This window comes from Vipera ursinii (genome assembly GCF_947247035.1).
Source record: "Vipera ursinii genome assembly, chromosome: 1".
Taxonomy (NCBI): domain Eukaryota; kingdom Metazoa; phylum Chordata; class Lepidosauria; order Squamata; family Viperidae; genus Vipera; species Vipera ursinii.
The window spans coordinates 8290670-8306346 of NC_139512.1; the positions used below are offsets into that span (position 1 = coordinate 8290670).

At 44.5% G+C, this 15677-nt stretch overlaps 2 protein-coding genes across 6 annotated transcripts in view; both read right to left on the minus strand.

Moving 5' to 3' along the window:
* Positions 1 to 935: 935 nt before the first annotated feature.
* RPS15 (ribosomal protein S15) lies at positions 936 to 8272 on the minus strand. Of its 2 annotated transcripts, none has more exons than XM_083364954.1 (4): positions 8197 to 8272; positions 3808 to 3893; positions 2716 to 2950; positions 936 to 1102 (listed from the first exon to the last, which is right to left on the minus strand). In XM_083364954.1, the coding sequence occupies exons 1-4, from the start codon at positions 8197 to 8199 to the stop codon at positions 989 to 991; spliced, it is 438 nt and encodes a 145-aa protein (XP_083221080.1). In that variant the 5' UTR covers positions 8200 to 8272; the 3' UTR covers positions 936 to 988. The 2 variants fall into 2 exon arrangements, with proteins under 2 accessions (XP_083221080.1, XP_083221079.1); XM_083364953.1 differs by lacking the exon at positions 8197 to 8272 and adding an exon at positions 5619 to 5687.
* A 5868-nt stretch (positions 8273 to 14140) lies between these two features.
* The window catches only part of DAZAP1 (DAZ associated protein 1), a 72123-nt gene continuing 70586 nt past the window's right edge, over positions 14141 to 15677 (minus strand). For 3 of the 4 annotated variants that reach the window (XM_083364191.1, XM_083364190.1, XM_083364193.1), the window contains one exon: positions 14141 to 15257. Coding sequence is in view for 2 of the 4 variants with exons in the window: in XM_083364190.1 (XP_083220316.1) it covers positions 15085 to 15257 (173 nt within the window). In the remaining 2 variants the exon portion in view is untranslated. The remainder of the gene's footprint in view (positions 15258 to 15677) is intronic. The other variant, XM_083364192.1, reaches the window with a different exon arrangement.

Genomic DNA, 15677 nt, shown 5'->3' on the forward strand with positions numbered 1-15677 from the left:
ATCCTCACGTTTAAACTATTTCAGCATCCCTTCACATGATCAAAGTTCAGGCATGTATTTCGGTGGTTGCAGCGTCCCCACGATCATGTGATCACAGTTTGTGACCTTCCCAGCCAGCTTTCAACAAGAAAAGTCAATGGTGGAAAACCTTATTTTAATGACTGCACGATTCACTAAACAAATGCAGTGATTTGCTTAACAATGACAAAAAAGTCATAAAATGGGATGTAACTCACACACCCTATTTGCGTCTAACAGTCTTGCTTAGGAAAAGAAAATTCTGGTCCCACTTGTCAAGAAGTCCCTGCAAATCTGTTGCTAATCCAACCAGATCCAGATGAGGAATTTGGTGTTCAGTTCATACAAATCTTATGGTGTATTGCAAGGTTCCAGTCATGTGACCATGATTTATGCCAGGGGTCTTCAAACTTGGGCCCTTTTATGACTTGTGGACTTCAACTCCCAGAATTCCTCAGCCAGACAAGTCTGGGAGTTGAAGTCCACAACTCATAAAAGGGCCAAGTTTGAAGACCCCTGACTTAAATGTTAAAAAAAAATTGTAAAATCAGGGCCAGTCACGTGGGCGCTTCAGTCTACAACTGTCATGACTTAAGATGGAAATGCCAGGGTCTAATCAGTCAAAAATCAAGGGCTATCCATAGGTCTGAACTTTGGTAGCACAAGCCCACATATAAGCGTGACCAAACAGCTGTACAAACAGCCCTCCTTCTCATGAAGCTGCTACTGAGTAGACAAACAGGCAGCCTTCTCTGCTTGTAGAAGGAAAATTAAGTCTTATTTGACTACATTCCTTCCCCCATGGAGAAAAAAAATCAAGTTATATTATGGTTCTCGTCCTCTTACCTGCTACATAACGAACTGTAAATCCCACAAACTCAAAAGCATGACTGAGGTGAAGATATAGACCAGCCAGCTGTTTGGGAAATGTTTTTATTTACACATAAAAATACCCTTCCCCCAAACGCTCTTATTTTAGAGGAATGAACCGAGATGAGTGGGTGGCCCCGATCCCAGGTCGACCATGTTTCACAGGCTTGTATGTGATGGAAAATTCTCCCAGATAGTGGCCGATCATTTCAGGCTGAAAGAGGGTGGAAAAAAAGCACATTTTGTTTCCAAGAAACATATAATGGAAAGGTGAGTCTTTCAATAAGATGGAGAAAAGCAGTTTTATAAATCAGGTAGCAAATTTGCATTAGGGATACAAAAGGAAGGCCAAAGCACTTTTTTCTGTTAATGCACAGACAATCCTCAACTTACAATCATTTATTTAGTGTCCAAAGTTATAACGGCACTGAAAAAAGCAACTTATGACCAGTTTTCATAACTGCTGCAGCATCCCCATGGTCACCTGATCAAAATTCAGATGATTGGCAACTGGTTCATATTAATGACGGTTGCACTGTCCCATGGTCACTTTTTGAGACTTTTTGACAAGCAAAGTCAATGGGGAAGCCAAATTCACTTAATAATCATTAAGTGACATAATCTGTTACTTAACAACTGTGTTATTAACAAATGCAGTAATTTACTTAACAACTGTGGCAAGAAAAGTTGCAAAATGGGGCAAAACCCAACAACCGTCTTGCTTAGCAACAGAAAGTTTGAGCCGAATTGTCGTAAATTGAGGACTACCTTTATATAAAAAGAGAAACTGCCTCACAATATTCCCAAGATTTATTGGCAAAGGTGGTTTTGCAACACAGGTGATGAATTTGGAGGGAAATTATGGCATTCAAATATGACAAACTATGAATTTCTTATTTGCTCTTATGATCTGATGGATACATTTCAACAGTTGCAATAATACAGCAAAATAGTTAAATCTTGCTGATGTACTCCTTATTCTTGTTTATATATAGTGGGATTGTAAGACGCTCAGTTGACAACTGAAGCAATCCATGTTGAACAAAAATGGATTAAATCAGGCATCCTGTCCTTTCAGGATTTGGTGCAGCTGCCAGATAATTTCAAACCGAATTTTGACTTAACGTAACTTCTCCCTTTTCCTTGCTCGTATAAAGGTTCAAGGTCTAATCTGGGATGTCCAAATCTGGCAAGTTTTTAAGAGCTGTGGACTTCGGAATTCCCCAACCTGCCATCCTGGCTTGCGATTTCTGGGAGCTGTAGCCTGCAAGACTTAAAAGTTGCCAGGTTGGCCACGGTGGTCTAATCCCAGCCACAACTGATGTCCCACTTCCAAGAGGGGTTAAGGAATTGTGTTCTTTGATCAACTGCTTGTCTTATCTCAGCGATGGCGAACCTTTTAGAGACCGAGTGCCCAAACTGCAACCCAAAACCCACTTATGTATTGTCGGGTGCTGGGTGGGCGTGGCCCATTAGGTGGGCGCGGCTGCAGTGGTAATGGCAGAGTGGGTGGGACTAAAAAGTTCAATCAATCAATTCAAACTGTGCGAGATCTTTTTTTTCCCCTGCGAGAAGTTGAAATTGATTTGACCGAACAATTTTTTTTCCCTGCACATGGCGGCAGAGCCCTAAAGCGAAAAGGGTTTATAAAACCCAGCTGAAGGCCTAGGACTGGGGCGACGGCGCTCGTGCCCAGAGAGAAGGCTCTGCGTGCCACCTGTGGCCACGTGTGCCATAGGTTCTCCACCACGGTCTTATCTGCAGAAACGTGGTCACTTGGGGCATCGAAAATGGATCTCTCCCTGCCCTCCCAGCCCAATTCCTCACCTTTATCTCCACTTGGTTGAAGGTCTTCCCGTTGTACACGCCCACCATGCTGCCCACCATCTCCGGAAGAATGATCATGTCGCGCAAGTGGGTCTTCACCACTTCCGGCTTTTCCATGGGTGGCGCATCCTTCTTGGCCTTGCGGAGACGCTTCAGCAGCGAGTGCTGCTTGCGGCGCAGGCCGCGATTCAGCCTCCGGCGCTGGCGGGCGCTATACAACTGCATCAGCTGCTCGCTGGAAAGGAGGAGAGAGGTCCGATCAGGTCAAAAGTGACGCCTGCAACCCAAGGTGAATGAGTCAAGGGTCCCTGCGGGAAGGCGAAAAGGGTTTCCCATTGGAAATTGGGTGGATCTCGGAAGGAGATCCAAATCCTAGAAGGGGAGGGATCTGTAGGAGCAGAGCAGGCACAGCTGGGGATGGCGTTGTCATCAGCTTAAGAGTCCTTACATTGCCACAAGCAATCCGAGTCCAGCTGCCCCCTTGAATTCCCTTGACCAGGGGTAAGCAACCTCAGCTCTTTTATGACTCGTGGACTTCAACTCCCAGAATTCCTGAGCCAGCATGGTTCAGCTTGGAAACCTCTCCCTTTCCCCTCAGCATGGTTGGCTCAGAAATTCTGGGAGTTGAAGTCCACGAGTCATAAAAGAGCCGAGGTTGCTTACCCTGTGGCCTTCACCCTTATCTAGTGCCAATGCAGATTTTAACTTTAGCCCACCAGATTCTTGCGTATAAGGCTTATATAGCAACACACAACTTAACATATGGTCCTGATCAGCGTCAATGCTTCCCACTCTTTACATGGAGAGCTACCATTCATCCTAAATTGTCTGTGAGACTTTAAAAAAAAACGCCATCAATAACGCAACGAGCATCTTTCTCTCCAATCCAGACACCCCAATCGACTTCCGATTCAAGATTTTCAGAAAGGGTTTTATCCAGATTGTGCTCCAGAGTTCTACTTCTGGAACAGGTCCACCTTTTAAAGCCCCAATCCTATCGCTAAACAGGTTCAGACTGAACCTTCATTCTGCCGGCTGCCGAATCTGAAGCAAAGGAACAGAGGCGGTTAAACGAGAGAAGAGAGATCTTACTAAGACATGTCAAGGAGCTGGTCCAGGTCGACACCTCGGTAGGTGAATTTCCTGAAGGTTCGCTTCTTTTTCTGCTCCACTTCCGCCTGTTGCAGAAAGAGAAACAACACAGGACAATCACGTCTTGAGATACGGCGAAGCAGTAAGGTGAACTGGACCTCTTTGTTTTTAACGCCAGCTTATTATTTATGGGACTTATGATTTAATAAATTCTCTGACTTCAGCCAAGTGCGATTTATTCAAACTAGAAAGGTATTCAGAGTAAGAAATCATGGCTAATCACGCTTCGTGGGATTGGAGGCTAAAACATACGAAGAACGGTTGCAGGAATTGGGGATGTCTAGTTTAATGAAGAGAAGGACCAGGGGGGACAGGATAGCAGTCTTCCAGTATCTCAGGGGCTGCCCCAAAGAAGAGGGAGTCAAGCTATTCTCCAGAGCGCCCGAAGGCAGGTCAAGAAGCATCGGATGGAAACTAACCAAAGAGAGAAGCATCCTGGAACTAAGGAGAAACTTCCTGACAGGGAGAACAATTAACCAGTGGAACAACCTGCCTCCAGAAGTAGTGAATGCTCCAATACTGGAGGATTTAAAGAAGAGACTGGACAGTCATGTCTGAAATAGTATAAGGCTTCCTGCTTGAGTAGGGGGTTGGGCTAGAACACAGGTCCTCAATCTTTTGGGCACCAGCGACTGGTTCCATAGAGTGTTTTTCCGCGGACCGGAGGGTGCATGATTTTCTGTGTTGCCTGCATCCCGCAGATGGGGGTTTGCTTGTTTGTGCGGCCCGGCTGCTGGCATGTCACGGCCCAGTATTGGTCCATGGACCGGGGGTTGGGGACCCCTGGGCTAGAATACCAAGGTCCCTTCAAACTGTTATTCTCTAATTCTGTGAGCCCATTATCTGGCCATCAGCCTTCCCTACCTGCACCTCACTACCAACCTGTCCACAGATAATCCTGATTTACAACCATTTAACTACTTGTTATGACAGTGCTGAAAAAAGTGACTTATGACTGGCCCTCATACCTACATCTGCCACAGCATCCCTCTGGTCACATGAACCAAATTTGGACACTGGGCAACTAGCATGTATTTACAATGATTGCAGGCAGCGTTCTATGTTAACACGATCACCCAGTTCTTGGGGGTTTTTAACAAAAAAGTCAATGGAGGAAACTGGCTTTGCTTATAGACTGCATGATCTACTTAACGACTGTGGCAATAAAAATCAGGCATGACTCACTTGATGTCCTATCACAGGGCACGCTGGCTGAGGAATTCTGGGAGTTGAAGTCCACAAGTCATAAAAGGACCTAGGTTGAAGACCCCTGTCCTATCACATAGCAATGTTAAGTTCTGGTCCCAACTGTGCTCATAATTCTATATCCCTCATCTCTGTCATCCTTTGCTATTCCTCAACTAAATAGCCACTTTCATGGCTACCTATGTAATCAACTTCCATATTATTTTCTGATTAGCTGTTATGCCTGTGCAACTCTGGTGCTCAGATTAGCAATGGCAAAGCTATTGTGTACTTTCCCCATTCAATTTCAGTTCAGTTTACTGTTGATTGCAGACAGTAACATTACAAAACATGAAAAGAACACTTTTTTTCTTAAACCATTGGTGCCTAACAGCCACGATCCTATTTATTTACAGATAATTAATCTCTCCAAACCTGGAAAGGTATCAGTGGCACATAATTCCCATTTATTGTAAATTCAGATAAACAACGCCGCATAAATAATAATAAAGAATAAAACAGTAAGGGGGGGAAAGGGAGGGGTGGGGAGAAAAAGATACTTACACACTACTACAGGCATGCTGGCTGAGGGATTCTGGGAGTTGAAGTGCACAAGTCATAAAAGGGCCAAGTTTGAAGACCTCTGCAGTACTAAGTGGACCCAAAATTAAAGTACTATTCTTCATCAGAGGGAGCAGTGATAACATTGTGGCCTCTGGGGCTGATGGAAGAGTTCTTTTAACGGACTTCCTACAAGCCAGGAAGGGAAGGCCATTCTGATCTCTAAGGGCAAACTACTTTGTATAAATGCCTACTTGTAAGTTACCTAGAGTCACTCTGCTCTTAAGGCAGCATACAATTTGACAAAGAATCCTGTAAGAAAAGAATATTGTAATATTCTAGAGAGAGTGCAGAGAACAACAACAAAATGACTATGGTCTGAAGGCTAAAACATATGAAGAACAGTTGCAAGAACTGGGTATGTCTGGCCTAATGAAGGGAAGAGCTAGGGATAACATGGTAAGACTCTTCCGATATTTGAAGGGCTGTCATAGAGAGAAGGTGGGTCACCTTATTCTCCAAAGCACTTGAGGGCAGGAGAAGAAGTGATGGGTGGAAGATTATCCAAGAGAGATGCAATTTACAACTAGGGAGAAATTTCCAGTCAGTGAGAACAATTAATCAACGGAACGGCCTGCCACCAGAAGTTGTAAGGAGGTTTTTAAACAGAAATTGGACAGCCATTTGTCTGGAATGGTATAGGGCAGGGGTCTTCAAACTTGGCCCTTTAATGGCTTGTGGACTTCAACTCCCAGAATTCCTCAGCCAGCATGCTGAAGTCCACAAGTCATAAAAGGGTCAAGTTTGAAGACCCCTGGCATAGGGGGTCCTACTTGAGCATTCCGTGCACCTTTGGTGTCTAGTCATGCCGGCCACTTGACCACGGAGATGTCCTTGGACAAGCGCTGGCTCTTCGGCTTTGAAACGGAGATGAGCACCGGCCCCTAGAGTCGGAAGCGACTAGCACGCATGTGCGGGGGAACCTTTACCTTACTTGAGCAGGGGGTTGGACTAGGAGACCTCCAAGGTCCCTTCCAACTCTGGTATTCTGCAATTGAGAAGATTCCTGAAATTGGTGGTCCTTGAGAGGGAGCATGAAATGGGCCCACTTAATGTTGGGTTTGTGTGTACCCACACATGTACAAATGTTATTGGGATAAGGCAGAGGTCTTCAAACCCAGCCCTTTTATGACTCATGGACTTCAACTCCCAGAATTTCTCAGCCAGGCATGCTGGCTGAGGAATTCTGGGAGTTGAAGTCCATGAGTCATAAAAGGGCCGAGTTTGAAGACCCCTGGGATAAGGAGATCCTACAGGCGTTCAGATCCTCAGCCATGAAACTGCCCACTTTTATCCTTCTGCCCTCCAAAAGCACACAGGCCGTGCTCTCCCATCACTCCAATGGATCCACATTCTTGCACCACTCCCACCCGCTTCCCAAAAAAACCACCACCGTGAATGCTATTTCCCCCCTCCTATCTCCCCTTCCACAAATGCCTGCGCGTTTCAGAACCCGTTTTATGATTTCCAATCGGGAAGGAAATCCACAAAACACGTGGGACTGCCCTCAAAATGCAGAGGGCTACGACGTGGGGCGGATACCCCAAAAGGAAGAAATTCAGAAGGCGCGGCCAGGCAGACTCACACAAACACACACACAACCTAGAACTAAGGAGAAACTTCCTGACAGTTAGAACAATTAACCAGTGGAACAACCTGCCTCCAGAGGTGGTGAATGCTCCAACACTGGAGGTTTTTAAGAAGAGACTGGACACCCATTTGTCTGAAATGGTATAGGCAGGGGTAGGCAACCTCGGCTCTTTTATGACTCATGGACTTCAACTCCCAGAATTCCTGAGCCAGCCAAGCTGGCTCAGGAATTCTGGGAGTTGAAGTCCATGAGTCATAAAAGAGCCGAGGTTGCCTACCCCTGGTATAGGGTTTCCTGCCTGAGCAGGGGGTTGGACTAGATGACCTCCAAGGTCCCTTCCAACTTTATTATCATTATTATATTACACACACACACACACACACACACACACCCTTGCTACACCTTCCCTTCCCCCCTTCTCTGTGGGCCGTCGGCGAGAGGCGAATTCAAGTAATAAAAAAATGCTATTAAAATGCCCCCAAGGAATCAAATCCAAACTGCGTGCGTTGGGAGCATTTATTTATTTCTTTATTTAGGGCAACCTTCACCTTCCTTTCTGGCTTTGGGAAAACTCTGATAACGCTCAGAGGCACTGCTTTTTTCTTTTTTTACGCTTTTTCCAGATTCCCCCTATAACAGGGAGCGAGTTTTTTTGGAAGGACATCCTGTTCTGAGGCTTTTTACGACAGCCGCAAAGGCAAAGGGCGTTTCTGGCAGGAGATGCTAGTTCTAGGCCCCAGGTAGTGCTCGCCAGCCATTCCTTCGGCTTTTGGCTAATCTCTCATTTTATCCCCCACTTCTCCTTCCTTCCCGTCCCTTCTCATCCCTTTCTCACGACCTAAAGCGACCCAAAGGCCGCCCTTCCTCTCTCTGCCGTCGGATGGATGCAGATTGCAAAGCCCGAGCGAAACCCTCTCAAAAATTATACGCACCATCTTAGCCGCAGTCTTCTCCGAGAAAAGGCCGAACTCTCGCGCGACCGGCTCTTGATATCGCGAGAACCGCCAGTTCCGGCCGCACGAGAATGACGATTTTTCCCTGTGTTTTTTTTCCCCCTCCCCTCCCTCCCTCCCTCCCTCGAGCTTCGAAGCGATCACTTCCGCCCACAGTTAGGAAAGGACGTGATGCGCATGCGGGACCTCGCCAAAGAAGTTTAGGTAGAGTTACTGTTTGGCGGTATTGAGTTGTGTTGTTTTTTTTAACCACTGCGATTCTTCTTTAAGACAATATTATCTTAATGGAAAAGTAATCATAACGAATGGGATAAGGATATTTTTTTTAATTGACCATTTGTATGGTCCAAAGTAATAACGAATGGGATAAGGATTTTTTTTAAATTGACCATTTGTATGGTCCATAAGTAATCATAACAAATGGGATAAGGAATTTTTTTTTATTGACCGTTTGTATAATCTCAAGCACCGAAATGCTAATTCTGGAAAAGATTCAGGGCGCTATTACCGGGATTTTTAAAAACAACTTGGAAGCTGGATTCAGCTGTGGTCTTTCTGAGGCCCAAATGACAGAAACCAATTAGACTCTAATTAGAGTTTTTGCATTCATGCAAGGGTGGCAGGTTTATTTATATATTTATGTATTGCAGGGGTCTTGAAACTTGGCCGACTTGTGGACCTCAACTCCCAAAATTCCTCAGCCGGGCCTGCTGGCTGAGGAATTCTGGGAGTTGAAGTCCACAAGTCATCAAAGGGCCAAGTTTGAAGACCGCTGGTTTAAATAATATATAAGATCTCAACTTTTAATATATATAATCTATCCCCCTCCCCGCATAACAAATGAGGTGGGATGGGCTGAGAAGAGTGACTGGCCCAAAGTCACCCAGCCCTTTTTCGTGTCTTGTCTTTTATAGTGCAAAATCACTTCTGTTATCTTCTAAGATTTATGTATTAGATGTACCGTATATGGCTGATTACAAGCTTAAAGCATCTAAGTATCAGGATATGTTCCATCACTTTCTATGGGGGGTGAGTCTTTACCCCCCGTAGATAGGGCTCGCAATTTGGGAGTCCTCCTAGATTCACGGCTTACCTTAGAAGATCATGTAGTAGCCGTGACTAGGGGGGCTTTCGCACAGGTTCGCCTGGTGCGTCAGTTGCGGCCCTATCTAGACTGGGATGCCCTGTGTACGGTCACTCATGCGCTCGTGACCTCTCGTCTTGACTATTGCAATGCTCTCTACATGGGGCTTCCCTTGAAGACCACTCGGAGGCTCCAACTGGTACAGAATGCGGCCGCGAGAGTTGTCTTGGGAGTTTCCCGGTACTCCCATGTTACACCTTTGCTCCGCGAGCTGCATTGCTTACCAGTTGTCTTCCGGGTGAGGTTCAAGGTCTTAGTGATGGTTTTTAAGTCCTTACATGGCATGGGTCCGGAATACCTCGGGGACCACCTGCTGCCGGCGTCGACTCCCCTCCGCCCTGTGCGTTCCCACAGAGAGGGCCTCCTCAGGGTGCCTCCAGTCAGAGAATGTCGGCTGGTGGCCCCCAGGGGGAGGGCCTTCTCTGTGGGCGCTCCGGCTTTGTGGAATCAGCTGCCGGTTGAGCTCCGGATGGCACCGGATCTCCGCTCCTTCCAGCGCGGGTTAAAGACCCATTTATTTGAACAAGCCGGCTTGGCTTGATGGGGAGTTACTTAGGGTTTTAATATTTATATATATTTTCTATTGTTTTTACTGTGGGCAATAATTTAATTCTTTTTTAACTTTTGTATTTTTGTAGTTTTATGATATGCCCTGTTCACCTTCGGGAGAAGGGCGGTATAAAAATTTAATAAAACCTAAACCTATCAAAGGCATCCTCCTTTGATATCCTCCCTATATATGGAGCATATGACAATAGTTCTAGACCTACTTATTTTTAATAGCTTCCTTGGTGTCTTTGGCTCATAAATTATCATAATGGCTCCTTGAGAATTAAGGAAGCCTTATACCCTGTTGCTGCCTGTAAATTTCCACTTGGATCAGATCAAAATAACTTGCTCTATATCATTTGCAATAATCCCCAGGGGTATTTCATCCACTAGAAACTGATCTCTGCATCTATATGCCATGAACACGGAGTAAAAAAAAAAGGGCAGAAAAAAAATACAGATCATCTGCGTTTTCATGCAGGTTCAACTGGACAAATTATGGCAATCTTGCAAAATATTTATGGTACCTCCAGATTCAAAGACAGAGTAACTTGGAAAATTATTTTCTAGGCAGCTAATAGAAGGGTGTAATAATAATAATAATGTTGGAAGGGACCTTGGAGGTCATCTAGTCCAACCCCCTGCTTAGGCAGGAAACCCTATACCATTTCAGGCAAATGGCTGTCCACTCTCTTCTTAAAAACCTCCAGTGTTGGAGCATTCACCACCTCTGGAGGCAGGTTGTTCCACTGGTTAATTGTTCTGTCAGGAAGTTTCTCATTAGTTCTAGGTTGCTTCTCTCCTTGACTAGTTTCCATCCGTTGCTTCTTGTCCTGCTTTCAGATGCTTTGGAGAATAGCTTGACTCCCTCTTCTTTGTGGCAGCCCCTGAGATATTGGAACACTGCTATCATGTCACCTCTCACCCTTCTCTTCATTAAACTACACATACCCAATTCCAGCAACCGTTCCCTATATGTAACTAATCAGGTTTCTTCTTGTTTTCCTGTATAAGTCTTAAAACATAGAATAAAGCACAGAGAGAAGGAACATACAATAACAGGATTGGAAGGGATCTCAGAGGTCTTCTAGTCCAACCCCCTGCTCAAGGCAGACCGTATATCATCCCAGTCAAATGGTTGTCCAATCTATATTTGAAAACCTCTCTAGGATGTGGGATTAGACAGACCTTTGGTGTGAAAAAGTGACATCTTGTTTACAATTCAGCAGGATGGCTAGCAGCAACTAGATGAGTACACCAAAGCCAATTTTTAATCTGAGTGAATGGCATTTGATCTGATGATGGAGGGCGCTGTCATTCATCCATTGCCATACTTAGATCACTTTCTAGTCCACATAAGACTTGGACTAGCACTGATGATGTTACCTAGTTTGCGTAATGCAACATCTGCAAGAGAACCACCAAGCTCAGAGAGCATCAAGGACTCATTTCAACCGAGCTACAAATATTCTCCTTTATTGGTGACTTCTCTGTTCACCAAGCCTTGGTTTACCAAGGAGCTCCCGAAAATACAGCAGCAGATGGAGCACTAGTTGAGAGAAGTTAGAAACGAACTTGACCAAATGTGGATAGAAGCTCATGACTGAACCTACACCATGGCAGTAAGAGTGTAAGAGTAGCAAGAATCAAGATTTCTCCCTCTTGATTACTTCGGGAGATTATGCCCCAGAAACCTAGTTTAGAGCTGCTTGCTCTCTTTTGGAAAAGGATCAGCAGGAATATCGTTCTGTGGACTTCTTTTGAGCAGATGGTGTCGTTCAAATTTGCCCAAGGCGGGATCTGATGACTCACCCAACATCTTACAATAGGGTCCATTTCGGAAGTTCAGTAGAAGCCTGAGCATTGCCACTTTTGAGTTTTTAGCTTTTAATTCCATCGTTCAATGTATTCTTCTGGGCTGCTTGTAAAGGTTGAGAATATGCTACAGCATTTCCACTTCCTGAAACGGAAGTTGCCTTGGATGGGTGGAAGGGGAAAAAAAAATCAACCAGATAGTTGCATAGTTTATTTTCCCTAGTATTTCAACATCTGCATAAAACCAGTCCGACTGATGATTTAGGATATGATCTTGGTGTATTGCTGACGTTCATATAGCTCCACCCTACGTTGAGTTACTGATGCAACGGAAGTTCTGTCAACGCATTGGATTAGGAAGAAGTGGCTGAATTCACTCTCTCGGCTCCAGTTGTGACTCTGAATGGGGTGGCACCCTCCCTGGAGGAATACGAGCAGTCCTCAGCTTACGACCATAACTGAGTCCAAAATTTCAGTTGCTAAGCAAGAGTGGTTAAGTATGGGTTTTGCCTAATTTTACGACCTTTCCTGCCACAGTTATTAAATGAATCGCAGCAATTGCTAAAGCTGGTAACATGGTTGCTAAGTGAATCAGGCTTCCCCTGTTGACTTTGCTTGTCAGAAGGACGCAAAAGGGGATCACGCGACCCCGGGACACTGCAGCCATCATAAACACGAATCAGTTGCTCACCATCTGAATTTTGATCATGTGACCATGGGGATGCTGCAATGATCGTGTGAAAATGGTCTCAAGTCGCTTTTTTTTCAGTGCTTGCATCTTTGAACAGTCACTAAACGAACTGCTATAAGTCGAGGACTATCTAAACCAGAGGTCTTCAAACTTGGCTCTTTTATGACTTGTGGACTTCAGCATGCTGGCTGAAGAATTCTGGGAGTTGAAGTCCACAAATCATAAAAGGGCCAAGTTTGAAGATCCCTGATCTAAACGGTGTGGCTTGGAAGGTCTACTTTCACAGGTGTTGTGGGTAGGTAGGTGGGCAGGTGGAGCTCTTCCTGGAATGAGACACCTGGGCAAAAAGAGACGAAACCTTCAGTGCTATTCTGGGATAGAGCTACTATCCAGAAACTGCAAACGGAACAAAATGCAGCTGCTACGTGCTGGAGGGTAAAAAAAACCCCAACTCTAGTTGTGTGAGGACTGCACTGACTGCCAACGGGTGATAACAACACAAGGGGTCCCTTTATAGCTTGACTTCCAGGCCTAGGGGAATAGCTAGAGACAATCCTTTTGGAATAGCTGAGGTTCTGATGATGCTTCCCTCCCTAGTGGTTAGTAGATGGTTTAAGATAAGGCTGCTTCACAGATTTTTTAAAATCTGTAATAACAGATACTTTGGATTAGGGACACTAGATAAGGTTGGTGGCTTTGTCCCTTTGGAGTAATTGATATTTTGACAAATGTAAATTTCCTGGGAGTTCTTGTAATTGGGCAATATACAAATAATAAATAACCCATTAAGTTTGCGCAGACAGACAGCAGCCTATCTACCTGCAGATCCTATTGATAAATTTGGAATTTTCTTCCTTACAACAAATCATTTTAACATTGCAACACAAGCCAGTTATGTCCTGGTTATTGACATGCTATGACTGCATGAAAAGGGGAATCCGAGCACTCTCTTTTGTGTTTCATCAGAAACAAGATGGAGTCAGCAATGAGGGGCCATTTCATACTTAAGGGAGAAGTGGCTGCATTTTTAAAAAAAGTTAAGAATTGGTGGATTTAAAAGTTGTTATATGGCCTCAAGACTGAAGAACTTTGGGGATATCAGAAATACCCTTTTCTGATCCCACATTTCTCTGGTTGTGTTTTGTACTGTGTGTGTAGGCACTAAGCAGGAATCATTTTGGGTAAGTAGCTGACAGGCACGTGAGCTTCAAAGAATCATACAGCACAATCTATCAAGTGGCAGAACAGAGAAATAGGAAAATGGCTCTTGGCCACCAATACCAGGTAGTCCTCGACTTACGACCACAATTGAGCCCAAAATTTCTGCTGCTAAGTGAGACATTTAAGTGAGTTTTGCCCCATTTTACAAGCTTGCCACAGTTGTAAAGCAAATCACTGCAGCTAAGTCAGTAACACGGTTGTTAAATGAATCTGCCTTCCTCACTGACTTTGTTTGTCAAGAGGTCACAAACAGGGGACCACATGACCAGTCATAAATATGAACCAGTTGCCAAGCAACTGAATTTTGATCACATCATCACGGGTCGTAACTGTGAAAAAACGGTCATAGGTCACGTTTTTCAGTGCCGTTGTAACTTTGAACAGTCACTAAATGAACTGTTGTAAGTTAAGGACTACCTGTTCAACCCCAAAAGTAACTTGTAGCTTAGAAGGTCCTACGAGAAATTCAAGCATTTTTTAAAAAAAGAAAAAGTGGAGACAAGTTTGCATTTCTAATCCAAATGTACTTTTCTTTATTCAAACCAGGGGTAATCGCTAGTTAGTGCAAAATGCACCCCCATATTTTATTTTTTTTTGCCTGAGGGAAATCTACATCTTTGCAAGGCTTCCATTAACCCCCTTAAAGAAATTCATATCCCCAAAGATTTTTTTTTTTTGTAAGAACATGAAGCCTCAATTGAAATGCTGTGCTTCAAGAAGTGAAACGGTGCCCCTTTTCAAACAACTCTGTTCCTGGACTGTTATCAGATCCAAAACCAGTAACAAAATGACAAACGGACATACTTAAATTCCTTTCCTATTTCCACCTCCCACTTTTCTTTTTTTAAATAACTCCCAGTTTCTGGACCAACCATATTAACAAAAGGAGGTTCAAAACTCCACCCTCTTAAGCAGTGCTAATGGAAACCCTGTTTTTTTTCCTTTTAAATTAAAAAATAAGCCCGCATACATAGTAGAAAATTTCTCTTAAAAATCTCACAATCTGTAAATGTATATATTTTTTTCTTCTTCTCTGAACATAAAAGTTTACAATATACGGTAAAACAAAAGGCTCAGGAAAAAAAATAAATTTTCAACAAAAATAAAGAAACCTGAAGGTTTTTTTTTTAATTAAAGCTGAAGACATTTTTAAAACCCTGTAGTTTGAACCAGTGACACTCTTTATTTGTGCTGATGGGTTAAAGAAAAGATTTTTTTTTTAAAAAAAATGCAGTCCAAACACCACTGACAACTTTGCTTTCAAAAGCTGCCTCCTCTTCCTCCCCCAACACCCCTCCAAAAGATGTTACATTTGTGGCTTTCCCCCCCCTCCCCCCTCTGGTAAAGTAGGTGATTGTCACAAGTTCATAAGTCTGGGCTTCCTGGGTTTCAGCTGATACCAGATATCCTGCTCTGGACAGAATTCCCTGATTTCTAGGTGGGCACGCTAGCGTCGGTAGGGGTGAAAACCTTGAACGTTATGGTTCTGTCCACGGCCAAAACCACTGCCCCCTGCGGGCGGCCCACTTGAGGGTGGCACTGAAGGGCCTCCATAGGAGGGGGGCTGTTGGCTGGGGTCGGCAAAGCCTTGTCCAAAGCCACTCAAGTCTTGTCCATATCCTGGAAGGAAGGAAGAAAATAAAAGGAGAGGGTTGATGAAAACACAAGAGATGGAACCCTACTAACAGTCAGCAATTGAACCCTAGAGAGACCAGAGTAATAAACTCTAGGGCCCAGAGGTAGGCAACCTTGGCTCTTTTATAACACGTGGACTTCAACTCCCAGATTTCCTGAGCCAGCGTGGCTCAGCTTGGAAACCTCTCCCTTTCCCCTCAGCACGGCTGGCTCAGGAATTCTGGGAGTTGAAGTCCACCAGTCATAAAGCGGCCTACGCCTAGAGCAGGGGTAGGCAACCTTGGCTCCCCCTCATGACTCGTGGACTTCAACTCCCAGAATTCCTGAGCCAGCGTGGCTCAGCTTGGAAACCTCTCCCTTTCCCCTCAGCACGGCTGGCTCAGGAATTCTGGGAGTTGAAGTCCA